Source organism: Hypanus sabinus, chromosome 5, assembly GCF_030144855.1.
Source record: "Hypanus sabinus isolate sHypSab1 chromosome 5, sHypSab1.hap1, whole genome shotgun sequence".
NCBI lineage: Eukaryota > Metazoa > Chordata > Chondrichthyes > Myliobatiformes > Dasyatidae > Hypanus > Hypanus sabinus.
The window spans coordinates 10,993,456-11,014,074 of record NC_082710.1 but is presented as its reverse complement, the minus strand read 5'-3'; the positions used below and the strand labels follow the sequence as shown (position 1 = coordinate 11,014,074).

Here is a 20,619-nt window from a genome sequence, read left to right as displayed (position 1 = left end):
ATTTTGGAGCTTATGGGGAGAATGTAGTAACTCCTTAAAGCCATTGGTGACATTCGAACTCAGATCTTAGATCTGGTGCTGTAACAGAATATAGCACATCGAACGTAGAACACCTCAGCACAGTACAGCCCCTTTGCCCTTGACATTGTGACCATCTTTTAACCTATTCTAAGATCAATCTAACCCTAATCTCCCCTCCTACATAGCCCTCCCTAGGACGTGCTGCATAACAATAGCATTTATATATGACGTTGGTGAGGCCTAAAGTGGAGTATTGTGTGCAGTTTTGGTTGCTACCTACTGGAAAGATGAAAGAGTACAGAGAATATTTACAAGGATTTTGCTGGGTCTGGAGGACCGGAATTTTGAAGAAAGATTGAATAGGATAGGACTTTGTTCCTTTGAATGTAGAAGACTGAGAGGAGGTTTAATGGAGCTATACAAAGTTGTGAGGGTATAGATGCTTCCTACAGGGGGTGAGTCTCGGACCTGAGGGCACAACCTCAGAATAGAAGGACTTATGTTTGAAACAGAGATGAGGAGAAATTACTTTAGCTAGTGGGTGATGAATTTGAGAAATTCATTGCCACAGACAGCTTTGAAGTCGAGGTCTTTGGGTATATTTAAATTGGAGGTAGGTTCTTGATTAGTCAGGGTGTCAAAGATTAAAGGGTTAAGGCAGGAGAATGGGGTTGAGAGGGATAATATATCAGATATAATGATGGAGCAGATTCAGTGGGCCAAATGGCTAAATTATGCCCCTACATTTTATGGTCTTATGTTCTAAGTCTTTTCTGTTCGGCAGGCACTGACTGGTGGGGTGTGGTAGATTTGGTGCTGGTGCCGCAGCTAAGACATGAAACATTTCCAAGTCTTCAGGCTGTGCAAGAAAATGAGCTGCAGCTAGAGAGGAAAATGCTGGAACTCACTCAGCATTTGTGAAAAGAGAAAAAGAAATGATGGTTCAGATCAACACTCAACATTTTAGTTTCTTCCCTTCTGCTGTCAGATTTCTGAACCTAGGGTAAACACTCATCATCATAACACACAGTGTCATTTGGCATAGGTGATAATGGCGACCATGACTGTTTCGGGCAAATTTTTCTACAGAAATGGCTTGCCATTGCCTTTTCCTGGGCAGTGTCTGTACAAGGCAGGTGCATTACTTATTTTATATATATATAGTGTACTGCAAAACAAAAACAAAATCATGAAAATTTTATTAAACTTGACTTTGATTCAGAGCACAGCATTTTCTAGAGTAACGTAATCTTTGAAGAATTCTGTTTCGGGAATGTGATCTGTGAGGAGTTTGCATTAAGTCTCCAATGTGATTTAGATCAGAGGGTGTGGGAAAATGCATGACAGACACAGTGCGACGTGAATAAGGGTGATGTTATCTACACTGGTTCTTAAAGCCATTATTCTTCTCCTGGTGATCGGTTTGTAAAGTGTAAAACAATGCTCTTTGTTTACATCAACTGGTTAAGAGGGTTGAGAGTTTCAAGTTGCTAGAGTGAACACCAACTATCCTGGTCCAACCACAAAGCCTCTGTGGCCAAGGAAGTTCACAAGCACCTTTGCTTCCTCAGGAAATTCAAGAAATTCAGCCTGTCCCTGTCAACCCTTACTAATTTTTTATCAATTCATCATAAGAAAGCATTGTGGCATGGTATGGCAATTGGTCTCTTCAAGAGTGGTGGACGTGCAGTTGTTCAGCACATTACAGAAGCCAGTTACTGTGCATTCTCAGGAAAGCAGCCAGCATAATCAAATCCAATCCACTCTCTTCTCCTCTCTCTCAACGGGTAGAAGATACAAAAGCTTGAAAATACGAACCACCAGCCTCAAGGACAGGCTTGCTCCCAATGTTATCAGACTTTTCAACAGACCTCTCGTTGAATAAGATGGACTCTTGGCCTCACAATCGACCTCACTACGATCTTGCACTCTATCACCTACAGCACTGCCCTCTTTTGGCAGCTTTTACACTTTATTCTGCATTGTAACTGTTTTACCTTATTCCAGCTCAGTGCACTGTGTAATGATTTGATCTGTATGAACAATACGCAAGACAAGCTTTGCACTGTATCTTTTTGAAGAAAGAAAGACTTGCTTTATCTTTTACATGTACAGTACGTCAAAACATATATCATTTGTGTCAACAACAATCCCTCAGGCAACGTCTTCCAGATAGCCAACACAAAGTACACTGCAGATCTTCCAGATAGCCAATCTCTTCAATTATTTCACTTTCTCTACGTCTTCTGCTTGTTCTTTTTGTCTTGATTGTATTTCGCAAACAGCTGGAGCCTGCAACGTGTAGTTTGGAAATTGATCCGATGACCTGGAGAGATCATCCCCGGAGAGGATAGAGAGCACTAGGTGCTTCATGGAGACCAGAGATAGGGCACAGGGTCATGACTGACTCCATTTCAATGCATCAAAGAAGATTGAAGTATCAAGGCAAATGCTGAGGAGGTCAATGATTGCTCTCAATGGGGTTGGCGACAGTCAGTAGCTGGGTTGGCGATGTTCAGACTCAGTACGGCAGTCATGCTTCACACAAGGGCTGAGTTTGTGCGGCCACTTTCCACGATGCTGAAGGGAGGATATTTTCAAATTCTGAGATTTGTGTGATTATTGGACTGTAGGTTATATTAGTCTCCTTCAGCTTTCAGTGCTTTCTTTCCTGATGCCGATTGGCATGTGAGCGATATGTTACTTTTTGTGTGAGGGAAGCGTTGGGGGTTTGGGGTCTGATGTTCTTGTTTGTGCTATTCTGTGTGGGCGATCTGTTTTTAGTGCGAGGGAGAGGGTGGGGGGCGGTTGGGGTTTGCGAGTCCTGTCTTTTTCCTTTTTGTTTGTGGTGGTGGGGGTTAATACCTTTTCTTTCAAGAATGCCCATGACTTTTCTATACTTCATGGCTATCTGGAGAAGACAAATATCAGAGTTGTATTGTATATGCATACTTTGTCAATAAAATGATTCTTTGAACCTTTCAAATCAAATCACAGAGGATTGTGCTAGGCAGCCCACTAGAGTCACCATGTTTTCAGCACCAACTTTGAATGCCCACAACTAAGCTACCCTGATCCATTTGTCTTTACAAGTTCAAGCTTAAGATCAAGTCATCTGACTATACATGTAGACACCCAAATGGAATAATATTCCCCCGGACCATTGTGCACCCACAAACCGTATATCACACACAGCACCTACAACAAAATATTACCATAAATAAGTTAATTAAATATAATTCAGTCTGCATGTAGAGCTCAGCACAGGTAAACAGCTCACAATTTCAGTGACAAAAGTTCAGTGGTGGCAGGGTATTCATGAGTCTCACATCCCGAGGGGAAAAAGTGTTACCCTGCCTGGCAGTCCTAGTCCTGATGCTTCTGTGGGAGGAAACCCATGCAGTCATATGGAGAGAGTACAAGCCCCTTACACTGATCTTACATCTGGCTTTGTAATTGCGTTGTGCTAACCGCTACATGACCATGCTGGCCTATATATTTCCTGTCAACTTTTACCAGTTCTTATCAATGATCTTAGTATCTTGCTACATGCACCAATAATAAATCTATACCAATATTCAATGCAATTGCACATAGTTGAAGTGATGACATGCTTTTGTAACAAACTGTTGTATTATTCTGACCTCCTGCCATTTTGTTTAATATTTTTAAATTTTAATTTTGTTTCCACACGTCCCTCCTCACAGATCTCCCACCTGGCACTTATCCCTGCAAATGTAAGTGCTACTCTGTACCTCATCTCTTACCACAATTCAGGGCCCCAAACAGTCCTTCCAGGTGAGGCAACACTTCACCTGTGAGTCTGTTTGGGTAATCTATTGCATCCGGCGCTCCTGGTGCGGCCTCCTCTACATCGGCGAGACCCGACGCAGATTGGGGGACCGCTTTGCTGAGCACCTCCGCTCCGTCCGCCACAACAGACAGGATCTCCCAGTTGCCTCCCACTTCAACTCTGCTTCACTTTCCCATTCGGATACGTCCAAACATGGCCTCCTCTACTACCATGATGAGGCCAAACTCAGGTTGGAGGGGCAACACCTCATATACCGTCTGGGTAGTCTCCAGCCCCTTGGCATGAACATTGAATTCTCCAACTTCCGGTAATTCCCTCCCTCTCCCTTCCCCCATTCCAGTTTCCCTCTGCCTCCTCCAGCTGCCTATCACCTCTCTCATGATTCTGTCTTCTTCTACTACACAGTGCTTTCCCCTTATATTCCTTCTTCACCTTTTCTGCCTATCCCCTCCCTGCTTCCCCTCCCCCACCCCTCGATCTTTCCTCTTATTGGTTTTTTACCTGGCACCTACCAGCCTTCTCCTTCCCACCCTCCCCCCACCTTCTTTATAGGGCCCCTTCCCTCTCCCTCTTCAGTCCTGATGAAGCGTCTCAGCCCGAAACGTTGACTGCTCGTTTCCACGGATGCTGTCCAACCTGCTGAGTTCCTCCAGCTTGTTGTACTTGTTGCTTTGACCACAACATCTGCAGTGTACTTAGTTTTGTTTAATATCCATTTCTTTCCTTCCATCATCTGATTAGAATTGATCAGTAATCTAAGGTATCCAGATTCAATTTAAACCCCCTACAATATCAACCAATGGCTATAGTTTCTTATCTTTGTATATTCAACAACCTTTTAATGATCAAATAATTTTGTTCCTCTTTCTAGATATAGATGCACCCACAATCAAAGTAGAAAATGAAAATGTCTTACACTAGGCACCGAATTGAGCTACAAAATTGGTGACAATCAAAGGACTATTGTAACCTCACGGCAGCTGGATGAAAATTGCTGCTCAAGGAGACCACAGATAATTACAGAAACTGCCATCAATGCCTATTGATTTTTCCAGTCTAAGTGCATGAAGTCTTAAAGTCCTTATAGGTATTCTGTCCAAGGAGACTTGGTTCAAAGTGCTTCCTAAAGCTCTTCAATCACAGGACAATGGACAGATCTTTCCCTCATTTCCAGCACTGACATTGATGTAAATTGGCAGTGGTACTTTCCACACTGCTGCCTGCCCTGTTCACACAGATGAGGCATGACAACATGATTTTCCATAGGCTTCCTGATTCTCAGGCAGAGATATCCATCTGTAAGGTTGTACGGCACCATAAGACCATAAGACATAAGAGTAGAATTAGGCCAGGGCTTCACATCCATAGCTAATGGAAGGTGTCCATGGCAAAAAAAAAAGAGGTTGGGAACCCCTGAATTAGGCCATTCCTCCCATTAAGTCTGTTCTGCCATTCTCCTCACTGTAATCTTGAATGACCTTACTAATCAAGAAACCTTCAACCTCTGCATTAACTATACCCTATGGCTTGACCTCCACAGACATCTGCAGCAATGAATTCCACAGATTCAACACCTTCTGATTAAGAAATTTCTCTTCATCTCTGTTTTAATGGGATATCCTTATATTCTGAGGCTGTGCTCTCTGGTCCTCGACTCCCCACTATAGGAAACACTCTGTCCACATCCACTCGATGGAGGTCTTTCAATAATTGATAGGTTTCAATGAGATTCCACATCATTCTTCTAAACTCTATTGAGTACAGGCCCAGAGCCATCAAATGCTCCTCATATGTTATATAATTTAGCCCTTTCATTTCCAGGATCATTCTTGTGAATGTCCTCTAGACCAGGGATTTCCAACTTCTTCTGTGCCATGGACCATTACCATGAAGTAAAAGGTCCATGGACCCAAGTTTGAGAACCCCTGCTCTAGACCCTCTCCAATGCTAGCACATCCTTTCTTGAATAAGGATACAAAAACTGCTCACAATACTCAAAGTTCAATGTTCAAAGCAAATTTATTATCGAAGTACATATACTACCCTGAATTTAATCTTTTGTGGGCATACTCTATAAATTCACAATAGAATAATGACCATAGCAGAGTCAATGAAAGACCACAACAAGACATCAAATGCAGTCTGGCCAATACCTTATAAAGTTTCAGTATTACATCCTTGCTTTTATATCTAGTCCTTTCAAAATCCTGCTTGAGGCCTCCTACGTCCTGTTGTACCCGATTCCTCCTGTCAGTAGTGCCCTTTCAGAGGAACAGGAGTCAGTAGCTCCTTCAAGCAAGGTAAGTACTGATGTTTTAATTATTTCTTTATACAAGTTTAACTTACCTCAATTTATTTGTCATATGTGGATGTTAGTTCTAGTTTTACAAAGGTAAATATACTTAAATGTATTTAACAAGGCTGACATTTTTACATATTATTTATGTTATTTTTATTTCGAGATGCAGCAAGCACCAGGTCCTTCAGACCAAATGGGCCCAAGCTGCTGTGACAGTATTGGGCTTGCTGACCGCAAGGTTCTGAACTCAAGTGAAGACCTTAAGCCATGAATAGCCATGAATACCCTCACTGAAGGGAGATTATACTGTAACTACCCAATCTTTAAAAGCTAGTTCACTCCCTGTTTATTCTTCACGTTGAGCTTAGCTGCCAATATCCACTATTCGAGTGGTGGCTCCCTTCTCTCTCCCAAGAAGAAGAAACTTTCAGCTAACAACGTAGTTTAAAACACAGATCATTTATTTTCAGTGAAACACATTTGAATCCAAACAACGCTCTTAAAGCACATTTAAAACTCACATAGGATTTCTAGCTTAAACATTAGCAAATTATAAACCCATTTGAAATTACAAACCATTTCCAAAACACAAACCATTTCTAAAACACAAAGCATAATTGATTTTCAAAATACAGGTACAATTCCAATAAACTAAAAGACATACAAAAGATGCCGACAAACAAGTTGTCCATTATGGAAACTGAAGGAATGGATTCTAGCTCTTTGTGTTTGATGCTCTTTACCCCATTCCTAATAAGCCTGAACTGCTCTCTACATTTTGTACCCCTTTTACCTCCCATTTGGATGACTTCACAAACATGTAGTATTTCCTCAGATATCCTACTAACAAAAAGAATCTAAAATAATATTTTTAGAAACCTCGACCTTAGCTAGTTACTTAATGCTGTAAAGCTAATTGCTGTTAAAATTTTCCAAAAATAAATGTCAAAAATAAATATGCTAAATGATATTATTCATCTGGTTCCGCAAGCTACCTTGATCTAAACAATTAAAGAGTCAGCTTGTCCATTTGAAACACCTTGTTATACTCTTGAGCAATAATAAAGCAGGAGCAGTGACACTTTATAGGCAGGGTGTCTTCAAAATACAGAGCCTATTTGTTCTATAAAGAGTGCACTTTTAACTTCAAGCTGCTTTCATCTGCATTTTAAGAACTGAAGACTGATTTCCATTTACAACCAGAAGTTAAACAAAGCAATATAGTTGCAAGTTTACTTACAACTGTTTGTGATCTTTCAAATAGCAGCTGCTATTCAGAAAATAAGTTGAGCAAACATGAGAGAGAAGTGAAAATCTATCTCAATTACACTGCTGAATTAAACTGAAGTGACCAATTAACCTACTGACCTAACACAGTACAGTATAGTATGCAGAGCAAGGTGCAAAGTTTTACAGTGCCAGTGATCTCCAGTTGGGGTTTGATTCCTGAACTGTTTTAAGAAGTTTGTATGTTCTCCCCTTGACCATGTGGATTTCCTCCTTCAGTTCTTTACATCTTCCACCTATCCCCTCCCAGCTTCTCACTTCATCCCCCGTCCCCACCCATTCACCTTCCCCCCTCACCTGGGCTCACTAAGTAGTTGCCAGCTTGTACTGCTCCCCAGCCTCACCTTATTCTGGCTTCTTCTCCCTTCCTTCCTAGTCTTGAAGAAGAGTCTTGGTCTGAAATGGTGACTGCTTATTTTTTATTGATTTAGAGATACAACGAGGACCAGGCCCTTCTGGTGCACAAAGCCACACTGCCCAGCATCCCTCCTATTTAACCTTAGCCTAATCACAGGACAATTTACAATTAATCTACTAACTGGTGCATCTTTGTACTGCGGGAGGAAACCGGAGCAGCTGGAGGGAACGCACGTGCACATGGAAAGGTTGTATAAACTTTCTTACAGAGCCCCAGAGGTGAACTCCGGACTCTGATGCTCTGAATTGTTGCGCTAACCACTATGCTACCATGGTGCCCCAATAGATTCCCCCTCCACAGACGCTGCCTGACTTGCTCAGTTAAGAACCAGAATCAGTATCAGGTTTTATATCACTGGCGTATGTCCGGAAATTGTTGTTCTGAACATTGCTGTACTTAACAATAAAAATTATAAATTGCAACAAGAAATATATTAAACAAATAATTAAACAGAGAGCAAAAAAGGAAAAGAATAGTGAAGTACTATCATCATCATCATCATCATCATCATATGCTGTGTCGTATGACGAGGGTGATCATGGTCTTTCTAAGACCAGGACTATTCTTTGCAAATTTTTCTGCATAAGTGGTTTGCCATTGCTTTCTTCTGGGCAGTGTCTTTACAAGATGGGTGACCCCAGCCATTATCAGTACTCTTCAGAGATTGTCTGCCTGGTGTCAGTGGTCGCAGAACTAGGACTTGCGATATGCACCAGCTGCTAATATGACCATCCACTACCTGCTCCCATGGCTTCACGTGTCCCTGCAGCCCAGCGAAGAGAAGGAATGCTTTACACCTCCTTTGGTGGAGACATATCTCCACCCTGCCACCCAGAATACATGAGTTCATTGTCCATTCATAGAAGTGATGGTTTTTCGTGTGTGTTCAATCTGCCACAGCCTGGCTGTGAAAGAAGGAGTGTTGGGCATGGGGCTAGCAACTTAATCTGATTAAAATCCAGTGCTACAGAAAAACTAGCAGAAGCTCTGATGACCTCATCCCAGGTGAGAGGAAGGATCTTTGAAGACGGGCTCACCTGAGGACAACTTGTACGAATGGCCATGGGCTGAGGACTCTAGTGAGCTGCTGTTGGTGGCCTATGACTCAGTAGGGGCGATGGGACTAAGTAGTAGGTTGAGAATGTTGCTCAAGATTTCCAACATCTAAAGATATGTTCCCTGTTTGCCTGACATAGAGAATTTGAAAAGAACTTGGCAGAATTGCAACACATTTTTATATAAAGGTTTTAACATTGGTAAAATACCCTGCTAATGAATTTCATCTAATTTTATAATAACGAACCTCTTTAATGTTTTCCCCACTGAATATAACAGAAAATAAAGTAGAATATTTAATCTTCAGAAATCAGGAAATACTGGATAGTACTGAACAGACACACTGAACAGATTCTGATGCTGATTTAGTAGCTGTTGGCAAACTCACCTTATCCTTCTGTTGTTTATCATCTTTATAAATAGTCCAGTTCTTTCCATCGTTACTGTAGGCGACCTTGTAGGAACCAACAAACTGTATGTGACCAAAATCTTTAGCACCTTGGGTAATTATGCCAGTCACTCTCGTAGGAACGAGGAGATCAATCTGAAAAGGGGAGGTATATAAAGATTAAAACATTTCCAGAGATAAAATATTGCATTCTTTAAAGTTTTGGGAAAGAGAGGTGTCCAAAATATTTCAATGTTTCATGTAAAATGGAAGCAATTTCTTTGTTAACTTTTTAAAAAATATTTTGCTTATCAAGCTAGTGTTAGGATGCACTTTTTATTATGTATACCTGTACTCCTGCATGTCAATTCAAATATCTAACCAACCAATCATAAGACCTTAAGATATAAGAGCAAAATTAGGCCATTTGGTCATTCGAGTCTGCTCCACCATTTCATCATGGCTGATTCATGTTTCCTCTCAGTCCCAATCTCCTGCCTTCTCCCTGTATCCCTTCATTTCTTGACCACTCAAGAATATATCAACCTCTGCTTTAAATATACATAAAGACAGTTGCCCGTGGCAATATATTTTCCAGATTCACCATAATCAGGTTAAAAAAATTCCTTCTCATCTCCGTTCTAAAAGGACGCCCCTCTTTTCTGAGGCTGTGTCCTCTGGTCTCCACATCCACTCTATCAAGGCATTTCACTATTCGATAGGTTTCAGTGAGGTCACCCCTCATTCTTCTGAATTTGAGTGAATACAGGTCCAGCCATCAGATGCTCTTCATATAACAAACCATTCAATCCTGGAATCATTTTTGTGAATGTTCTTTGAACCCGCTCCAGTTTCAACACATCCTTTCTAAGATACAGGACCCAAAATTGCTCACAATACTCCAAGTGAGGCCTTCCCCACTGCTCCACAAAACCTCAGCTTTACATCCTTGCTTTATTCTAGTCCTCTTGAAATGAATGATAAAATGATATTTGGCTTCCTCACCACAGACTCAACCTGCAAGTTAACACAGACCCCTGTAGAACCCCACTGGACACTGGCAGCCAACCCAAAATGGTTCCTTTTATTCCCACGCTTTGCCTCCTGTCAATCCACCACTGCTTTATCATGCTAGAATCTTTCCTGTAATTCCATGGGCTCATTGCTGGTTAAGCAGCCTCATGTGTGGTACCTTCTCAAAGCCTTCTGAAAATCCAAGTAGACAATATCAACCGATTTTCCTTTGTGTAACCTGCATGTTATTTCCTCAAGAATTCCAACAGATTTGTTAGGCAAGGTTGTCCCTTGAGGAAACCATGCTGACTACGGACTATTTTACCATGTGCCTCCAAGTACCCTAACACCACATCCTTAACAATTGACTCCAACATCTTCCCAACCACTGAGGTCAGACTAACTGACATACAGTTTCGTTTCTTCTGCCTCTCTCCCTTCTTGAAGAGTGTTGCAAGAGTGCAGTAACATTTGCAATTTTCCAGTCTTCTGGAATCATTCCAGAATTCTTGAAAGATCATTACTAATGCCTCCAAAATCTCTTCAGCCACCTCTTTCAGAACCCTGGGGTGTACACCATCAGGTCTCCTTAGTAATGGCAACTTCATACACTTCCAATCCCTGACACACTGGAAATTCCACCATGCTGGTAGTGTCTTCCACAGTTAAGACATGCAAAATACATATTCAGTTCATCTGCCATTTCCTTGTTGCCCCTTACTACCTCTCCAGCATCATTTTCCAATCATCCAAAATGCACTTTTCCTTCTCTTTTACACATTATGTATCTGAAGAAACTTTTGGTAACCTGTTTAATATTATTGACTAGCTTACTTTCATATTCCATCTTTACCTTCTTAATGACTTATTTAGTCTTCTGTTGGTTTCTACAAGCTTCCCAATTCTCTACTTTTTGCTTTATTATGGCATTGATTTCTCTTGTTAGCCATGGTTGTGTCATCTTCCCTTTAGAATACCTCGTCCTCTTTGGAACGTGTATACCCTGTGATTTTCTGAATTGCTTGCCAGAAATTCCAGCTATTGCTGCTCTGCCATCATCCCTGTCAGTATTCTTTTCCAATCAATCTTGGCCAACTCCTCTCTCATGCCTCTGTAACTCCCTTTATTCCACTGTAATATTGATACATCTGACCTTAGCTTCTCCTTCTCAAACTGCAGGGTGAATTCAATCAGTTTTCCCTCAAAGTTCTTTTATCTTAAGCTCTCCAATCAATTTTGGTTCATTTAATACTCCCAATCCAGAATAGCTGACTCCCTAGTGGCCTCAACCGTGAATTGCCCATAGGCATTCTACAAAGTCTCCCACTTGGGATCCAGCACCAACCTGATTTTCATATCTACTTGCATAATTGAAATCCCCGATGACAAGTTAACATTGCCCTTTTATCTCCTGTTGTAATTTACAGAACATATCCTTACTACTGTTTGGGGACCTGTATACAACTCCCATTAGGGTCATTTTACCCTTGCAGTTCCTTAGCTCTATCCACAATGTTTCAACATCTTCCAACACCTTGGCACTCTTTCTAATGATTTGATTTCACTCTTTACCACCCGAGCCCTGCCACTCCCTCTGTCTACCTGCCTGTCCTTTTGATACAATGTGTATACTTGGATGTTTGGACATTAAGCTCCCAGCTATAGTCTTCTTTCAGTCATGATTCAGTGATGCCCACAACACCATGCATGCCAATCTGTAATCTGTGTTATGCTGTATACTGTGTGCAGTCAAGGAGAACACTTTTAGTCCTGTATTCACCCTTTTGGATTTTGCTTGCCACTCATCCTATTGACAGCAATTCTGCTCTATCATCAGCCTCTCCTTGCTAGGAGTCTCACTGCATACTGCACTGCCTTTGTTTGTAAACTAACTACCTCATCCTCAGCACCGTCGCTCTGATTCCCACCCCCCTGCCAAATTAGTTTAAACCTCCCCCCCCCCAACTCTAGCCAACCTGCCTGCAAGGATATTGGACCTCCCTCGGCAGTAACTCAATGTTTAAAAGTATGCAGGCTGCAGACATGGTCATGAGGGTCAAGTCAATGGATGGGCTACAGAAGCAGAACCACATCTCCTCGTTAATGCAAATATCTAATCAACCAATCATACGGCAGCAACTCTCTGCATAAAACATGCACATGTTGTCAAGTTGTTGTTCAGACCAAACATGAGGATGAGAAAGAAAAGTGACCTAAGTGTCTTTGACTGTGGAATGATTGTTGGAGCCAGATGGGGTGGTTTGAGTATCACAGCAATTGCTGATCTCCTGGGATCTTCACACACAACTACTTCTAGTGTTTGCAGAGAATGGTGAGAAAAACGAAAACAAATCCAGTGAGTGGCTGTTACGCCTTGTTAATGAGTGAGGTCAGAGGAGAATGGCCAGACTGGTTCAAGCTGACAGAAAGGAGAAAGTAACTCAAATAACCACACATTACAATGGTGATGTGCAGAAGAGCATCTCTGAATGCACAGCAGATTGATGGGCTACAGCAGCGGAAGACCACAGTGGCCACTGAGTGTATGTTGGGTCATGAGATCATTCACCTACTTTCAAACAAAACACCTTGTCAGTCATGTTACAAATATTGTTATTGTACTGTAAATCACAAAATGAAGAGAGGTGAGGTGAAAGATTATGATTCTCATTTTCTTCTTTAGAAATGATAATGTTGTTTATTTTGGAGTAGTTACTACCACAAGGAAAAGGAATTGTGTACATCAGTAAACAGTAGCGTACTCCTGTTGTAACCTTCACTAATTTAACTATAATTCCAAAGAGTTAATCTAATATTCCTCAATAGAACGGAGGATATAAAATATTACAGCTCAGTTCAGGCTCTTCTGCCGAAGATATTGTCGTACTCCAAGATCAATCCAACCCTTCCCTGCCACAGAGCCTTCCATTTTTGTTTCATCCGAAGTTCAAGGTAAATTTATTATCAAAGTACATAAATGTCACCATATACAACCTTCAGATTTGTTTTCTTGTGGGCTTTCAGAGTATATCCGAGAAGCATAATACAATTAATGAAAAACCAAACAGGACAGACGAACAGCCAACGTGCAAAAGACAAAACAACGCGCAAATACAAAAAGGAAAAAAAAACAATAATAAGCACTGTAAATAACCAATAAAAGTCAAGCACATCAGATGAAGAGTCCTTGAAAGGGGAAGCATTTCCACGTATGTATCTAAGAATCTCTTAAATGTCTCCAATGTATCTTCCTCTACCATCACCCCTGTCAGTGTGTTGCACTCTGTGTGAACAACAAGTACCTCTGACATCCCCTATACTTTCCTGCGATTGCCATAAATTTATGCTCCCCTCATGTTAACTATTTCCACGCTGGGAAAATGTCTCTTGCTATCCACTTGATCTATGCCTCTTATCATATTGTTCACCTCTATCATCAAGTCACCTCGCATCCTTCTTCGCTGCAGAGTGAAAAGCCCTAGCTCACTCAACCTATCCTCAACTCGAACTTCCAGTAAAGTACCCCTTCACCATTTCCCATTCCCATTTCCCTCTCTTATCTTATCTCCTTACCTGCCCATCACCTCTTGTGCTCCCCCTATCCTTCTTCCATGGCCTTCTGTCCTCTCCAATCAGATTCTCCCTTCTTCAGCCCTTTGTCTCTTTCACTAATCAACTTCCTAACTCTTTACTTCACACCTCCCCCCTCCCAGTTTGCTCTATCATCTGCTACCTTGTATTTCTTCCTCCTCTCCTGTCACCTTCTTACTTTGACCTCATCTTTTTTCTCTAGTTTTGATGAAAGGTCTCGGCTTGAAACGTCAACTGCTTCCTCTTTTACCGTAGGTGCTGCCTAGCCTGCTGAGTTCCTCCAGCTTTTTGTGTGCATTGATCATAAGACACATTCTGTACTCTAGGCAGCATCCTGGTAAATCTCCTGTCTGACTAATATTCCAAACCAGTCATGCACTTACAAACTGAAGGTAAAAATATCATATTCTGCTCATAAAGAAAGTATTCCATACAGTATAAGTATCTGAACATGATGCAGAAAATTCCAGGATATCTCTAAGGAATTACTTCTTGGAGATGTTTTTCATTTGTTTCTTAAAAAAAAATGCTCTGCACCCGTTATCCTTCGTAAAAAAAAGATTCTATTGGCTAGAAATGTCACTGTACACAAAATTTTATACATGTGTGTGAAAGTCATTTAATTAGGCCACTACACTCTGTACTTTTATTAACTTCAATATCTCAGAGAAAGATTGATGTAAATACCATTTCCTCGGGATGTGTTGTTACATAATCTTGGCCTTCATTATAAGAAGATATAATACTGTATCAGAAATCTCTGGACATAAGCATTTGAACTTCTAGCTACACACTATAATTATGGAAAAGTGCCAAGTATTAAGCAGCATACAGGATTATTTGTTGCTAAATTAAGGTTCTACTGCTCAGTGCCTCTGCACCTCCCACTCTTTCCTTTCACTTATTTCATAACAAGCACATCAGAATCAGAATCAGGGTTAATAACATCGACATATGTTGTGAAATTTGTTGTTTTGCAGTGGTAGTACACTGTAATATGTAAATTAAAAACTGTACATTACAGTAAGTATATATATGAATAGATATATTTGTGAGGTAGTGTACGTGAGTTCAATGTCCACTCAGAAACCCGATGGTGGAGAGGAAGAAGCTGTTCCTAGAACGTAGTTCCTCAGATTCCTGTACCTCCTCCTTGTTTGTGTAATATGAAGAGGGCGTGTCCTAGGTGATGGGGGTCCTCTATGGCGGATGCCGCCTTTTTGAGGCATCGCCTTTTGAAGCTGTCCTCGATGCTGGGGAGGCCAGTGCCCACGATGGAGCTGGCTGAGGTTGCAACTTCCCGCAGATTTTTCTGATCCTGTGCAGAGGCCCCGCCATAGCAGACGCTGAAGCAACTGGCTGGAATGTCCTCTGTTGTACATCCGTAGAAATTTGCAGGAGTCTTTGCTGACACACTGGAGATTAAAGGTGAAGGCTACAACCATCAGCTGCCATTCATTCACAAAAATACATGGGGTGAACTGTATAGCAGGTTGTGTAACAATCCTGAATGACTGTAGCCTATCTACAATGGCCTTAAATTTCCCTTCTGTTCCAGTTCCCCATTGAACTTAATTTCTTAACCTTTTCTCGTTAACTATCTCCACCTTAAATCTATCCAATGATCTGGCCTCCAGCACCCCTGGGATCAGAGATTTCCAGATATCCGTTACGTTCTGAGTGAAGGAATTTCCATGCACATCAGTTTTCAACGGCTGAGGAGATTTGGCATGTCACCAAAGGCTCCAGCAGATTTCTGCAGATGCATGTGGGGAGAACTCTGACTGATTGTACACAGCCTGGTATGGGTGCTGCAATGCAAAGGATTGAAAGAAGCTGCAGAGGGTTGTAGACTCCATCATGGGTACAATCCTCCCCACCATTGATAACTTCTGAAATGGAGATGCCTCAAGAATGTGGCATCCATCATTAAGGTCCCTCACCATCCAGGACATGTCCTTTTCTTATTACTACCAGCAGGGAGGAGTTACAGGAGTCTGAAGACCAATACTCACTGTTGTGGAAATAGCTTCTTCCCCTCTGCCATCAGATTTCTGAATAGTCTGTGAAACCACTACTTCACTACTCCCCTCTTGCACTAGTTATTTAATTTTTTTCAAAATAACTTACTGTAAATGTTTACACTCAGTGGCCAGTTTATTAGGTACGCTGTGCACCTGCTCATTAATCCAAATATCTAACCAGCCAAACACGTGGCAGCAGCTCAATGCACAAAAGCATGCGGTCATGGTCAAGACATTCAGTAGTTGTTCGGACCAAATATTAGAATGGGGAAGAAATGTCATCTAAGTGGTTTTGGCCGTGGAATGGTTGTTGGTGCCAGACGGGGTGGTTTGAGTATCTCAGAAGCTGCCGATATGCTGGGATTTTCACACACAATAGTCTTGAGAGTTTACAGAGAACTGGGCAATAAATGGCAGTTCTGTGGGTGAATATGTTTTGTTAATGTGAGAGGTCAGAGGAGAATGTCTAGAATGGTTCAATCTGACAGTAACCAAAATAACCACGCATTACAACTGTTGTGTGCAGAAGAGCATCTCTGAATAGACGTGTCGAACCTTTAAATGGAAGGGCTACGGCGGCAGAAGACCACAAACATACCCTCAGTGGCCAGTTTATTAGGTACAGGAAGTACCCAATAAAGTGGTCACTGAGTGTACATCTTGCAGTTTAGTGCGGTCACAAAATGATATATTTTGTGACATATGTTAGTGATAATCAACCTGATTCGGCTCCTTTGTGAGTGGAAAATCCTTCAAAAGGTAGTGGTTTCAGCCCAGTACGTCACAGGTAAAGACCTCCCAACCATTGAGCACATCTACATGAAACACTGTCATAGAAAAGCAGGATCCATCAGCAAAGATCCTCACCACCCAGGCCATTCTCTTTTCTCACTACTGCCATCAGTAAGAAGATACAGGAGTCTCAGGACTCACACCACCAGGTTCAAGAACAGTTGCTACCCCTCAACCATCAGGCTCTTGAACAAAACAGGATAGCTACACTCATTTAAGGACTCAGTTATATTGTTATTTCATGTTTGTTATTTATTGCTATTTATTTATATCTGCCTTTGCAAAGTTTGTTGCAGTTAATATTTCCTGATGTTCGCAATTTACAATTGCTGTTCTATAGATTTGCTGAATATGCCCGCAGAAAAAAAACTCAGGGTTGTATGTGGTGACATGCATGTACTCTGATAATCAATTTTACTTTGAACTTTGACTTTGATTCCACCGACCATCCAATTCAGTGCCTTTTACTATCCCCTTCCCGTGAAAAATGCAAACTACCATTTAACTGAGTAACAAATTATGTATTTAAATGAAATATAGAACAAATTAGAAAACTACCAATACTACTACAGTACTATAAAACTATATTAAGAACTGTTCTCTCCAAGCATGTTGTGACGTCTGATGGTCATACTAGTGCATGCGACTGATGCTGGTTAGAAACTGCTTGACAACAGCCTCCTTTCTCAGTTGATCAGCAGAGTGTCCCAAATGAACCAAGGAAAACGCGGCTATTTTTTTGATTAGTTGTTGTCCTTTAAGAGTTGTCCCAAATATGCGTCTGCTCTGATTAACAGATGGGCCAACTAATGGTCTAAGACCAGAGGATGCAGCCTGAGAATAGAGGGACATCCATTTAGAATGGAAATGAAGAAAAATTTCTTTAGCCACAGAGTGGTGAATCTGTCGAATTCATTACCACAGGCAGCTGTGGACCCAAGTCTTTATGTACATTTAAGGCAGAGGTTGATAGATTCTTGATTCATCAGGACATGAAGGGATATGGGGAGAAGGCAGGAGATTGGGGCTGGGAGGAAAATGGATCAGCCATGATACAGTGGCAGAGTAGACTCGATGGGCCAAATGGCCTAATTCTTCTCCTATGTCTCATTGTATTATGGAACCAACTGTACTGTACAACGTATGGCCCAGTGCCAAGGGAAGAAACAAATACACAACATAAAACACGATGCAAGCTACGTTAAGATCTAGCCAAACCATTTAAAGATTTTGATGGCCTGGTTGCCATATCAATTAGTGAAAGTAGAAACTTGAAACATATGACCCTTAATTAAGTTGTAGTAAATTGTTTTTGGAACGAAATATGTTAAGGCTTCCTTGACAAACAGTTTCCATGTGTGAGATTACAGCGGATGCGATAAACGTGAAATGTGATTTTGTTATGTGATGCCAAGATAACACAGTTATCATGACCTATTTAAGATACTTTCCAAAATAAATCTCACTAGATGAAAAGTGTATGACTTGTGTATAAAAATTAAGAAAAAGAAGTTTGTGGTTATTATACTCCCTATGATAACTTTAAAAAATTTGATAAACCAAATTGTTGAGACTAATGATCAGTGGATTGATTTTTCAGCTTGGATGGAATGATAATTGAGGAGTTAAACCATTCAAAGTATGAATTAACCCAACCAAGGAGGTGCCCATGCTTGGTTGCGGGCAGGCCTCTCGCATCAGTGCTGCCCTCCAGTGTTTGATCGGTAGAATAACAGGCTGATGTGATAGGATATATATATATGATAGGAGATATCTCAATTTGCGAGATACGTTGCTCAGGGTCTTGGAATATATATATATATATATATATATATATTTTGTTGTGTGATTATGTATTTTTTTGAATGTGCTGTGTATGTTTTGCAACTTGGCCCCAGAAACAGCCAGGCTGTTTTGTTTGGCTATATCTATGTTGAATGATTATTAAGCTTGATCTTATTTGAAACTATTTGCCTAAAGGCTTCTACTTGTCTTCCTGCCCGAACATCTTGTCTCCTTGGTTGTGTTTAGGACACAGCAAAGCCACGATTCTAGAGGAACACATACAACATGTAGGAGGAACTCAGCCGGTCAGGCAGCATCTATGGAGAGAAATAAGATGTTGTTGTTTTGTGCTGAGACTCTTCATCAGAACTGGAAAGGAAGGGGGAAGAAGCCAGAATGAGGAAGAGTGGGAGAGGGAAAGAGTTGAAAGTCAAAAAGTGATTGGTGAATCTCAGTGAGAGGGGAAGTGGAGGGAGATGAAAGTCAAAAAGTGATTGGTGAATCTCAGTGAGAGGGGAAGTGGAGGGAGATGAAAGTCAAAAAGTGATTGGTGAATCTAGGTGAGAGGGGAAGTGGGTAGGCAGGTAAAGCTATAGTTTTGTGCTGTTTGTGAGGCACAGTAAGGTCTTGCAGTGTTGAATGAAAGGGCCTTAAAAGGAATAACTACATCCCTCATCAAAATCTACAAACACTGCTGTACCATCTATTTTAGTTGATTGAGAAGAATACAAATGCTCTGGGCCTTGTTAAATTTTACACATCTAATATAAATTTCTACAACTCCAGTCATCCACATGGCGCTCTTGAATTCCCTTTCAAGCACTGTAATCGTAGACTGAAGAATCACACAATTTCCAACTACATTAACAAAAGTTATTTTAGTCACTGGCAAGTTTCAGCAGGAAGCTGTTACGATAAGTGAGATCAAAAATCACATAGAATTAAGTCAAAATTACATTAAGGACATTGAAGAGACCTTAGATCAGGGATTCCCAACTTTTTTTGTGCCATAGACGAAGAACTTTAACCAAGGGGTCTGAGGACCTCAGGTTGGGGACCCCTGATTTAGATAGACCAATTGATGAAGGAAAAGCTGCAGCTCTGAGGGAGAAATGGGGTGGATTAATCCTACAGTAAGTTAAAAGTACAGCCTTTCGGGCCAAGTGCCTGTACTGTGCGGTACTAATCTATGTTCTATGTTCTGAAGATTAGCTTTATTTTTCACCCAGGATTGTTTTGTTGTAGTGGAGAACAGTGGGATCGGTGAGGCAAGGACGTAGGGCAGCACAGTATCGTAACAGTTAATGCAGTGCTTTTTAGCACTGGCTGTAAGAATGGGGTTCAATTCCCACCACTCTCTGGAAAGAGCTTGTACATTGTCTCTGTGACCATGTGAGTTTCACAGTGCAAAGGTATATCCGTTTCAGCTGTGTAATGATGTTAAAAATTTAACATTTAAAATTTAAAATTTAACAATGCACTTTTTACTGGACTTCCAAACCTTTCCAAACTACCCTGCATTGGCTTCCTAGACCTTTTGGAATTGATTTTAAAGCTTTCAACAGCCTGGGACCAGTATACACCAGAGAACTGGTTTTGTTTTATCATCCTGCTTGAGATCTTCTTCCGCCGGTCTCTTAGATCTAAACAATCTCTCTCAATAGAAAATTGGCAGCTCAGCTGTTTTTAAACTATGCTCCTAAACTCTGGAATTCAATTCCTAAAACTATAAGAGATGAAGACTCGGTTGACACTTTTAAACACCAGCTCAAAACTTAGTTATCTAACTTTACTTTTTAACCAGCATCGTTTTGTCTTTTATTTTTATGTTTGCATTTTATCTCACTGCAAAGCACTTTGAACTACAGCATTGTATCAGAAGTGCTTTGAAATAAAATATTATTATTATTATATTTTTATCTTTCCTCAGCTCAAGCTGGTAAAGCCGGAGGTACAGGCCGATACACTTATCTCTCAATTGCTAAGAACTTCAGACAATTCTCGTGGAGTTCAGTATCATGGAATTCTGAAGGTTTACATAGATATTGCTGTGTAGGCCTAAATGTTTAAAGCTGTTGTGTAGTGACTTTGTATGATACCAGATATAGATATTATGATCGGGATAATGTA

General features: G+C 41.0%; 1 protein-coding gene across 1 annotated transcript in view; it reads right to left on the bottom strand.

Annotated features, from left to right (window-relative positions):
• Positions 1 to 20,619, bottom strand: part of edil3b (EGF-like repeats and discoidin I-like domains 3b) — a 302,390-nt gene that overhangs the window by 3,007 nt on the left and 278,764 nt on the right. The window contains exon 10 of the mRNA XM_059969361.1: positions 9,284 to 9,439. Within this exon, the coding sequence (XP_059825344.1) occupies positions 9,284 to 9,439 (156 nt within the window). The remainder of the gene's footprint in view (positions 1 to 9,283; positions 9,440 to 20,619) is intronic.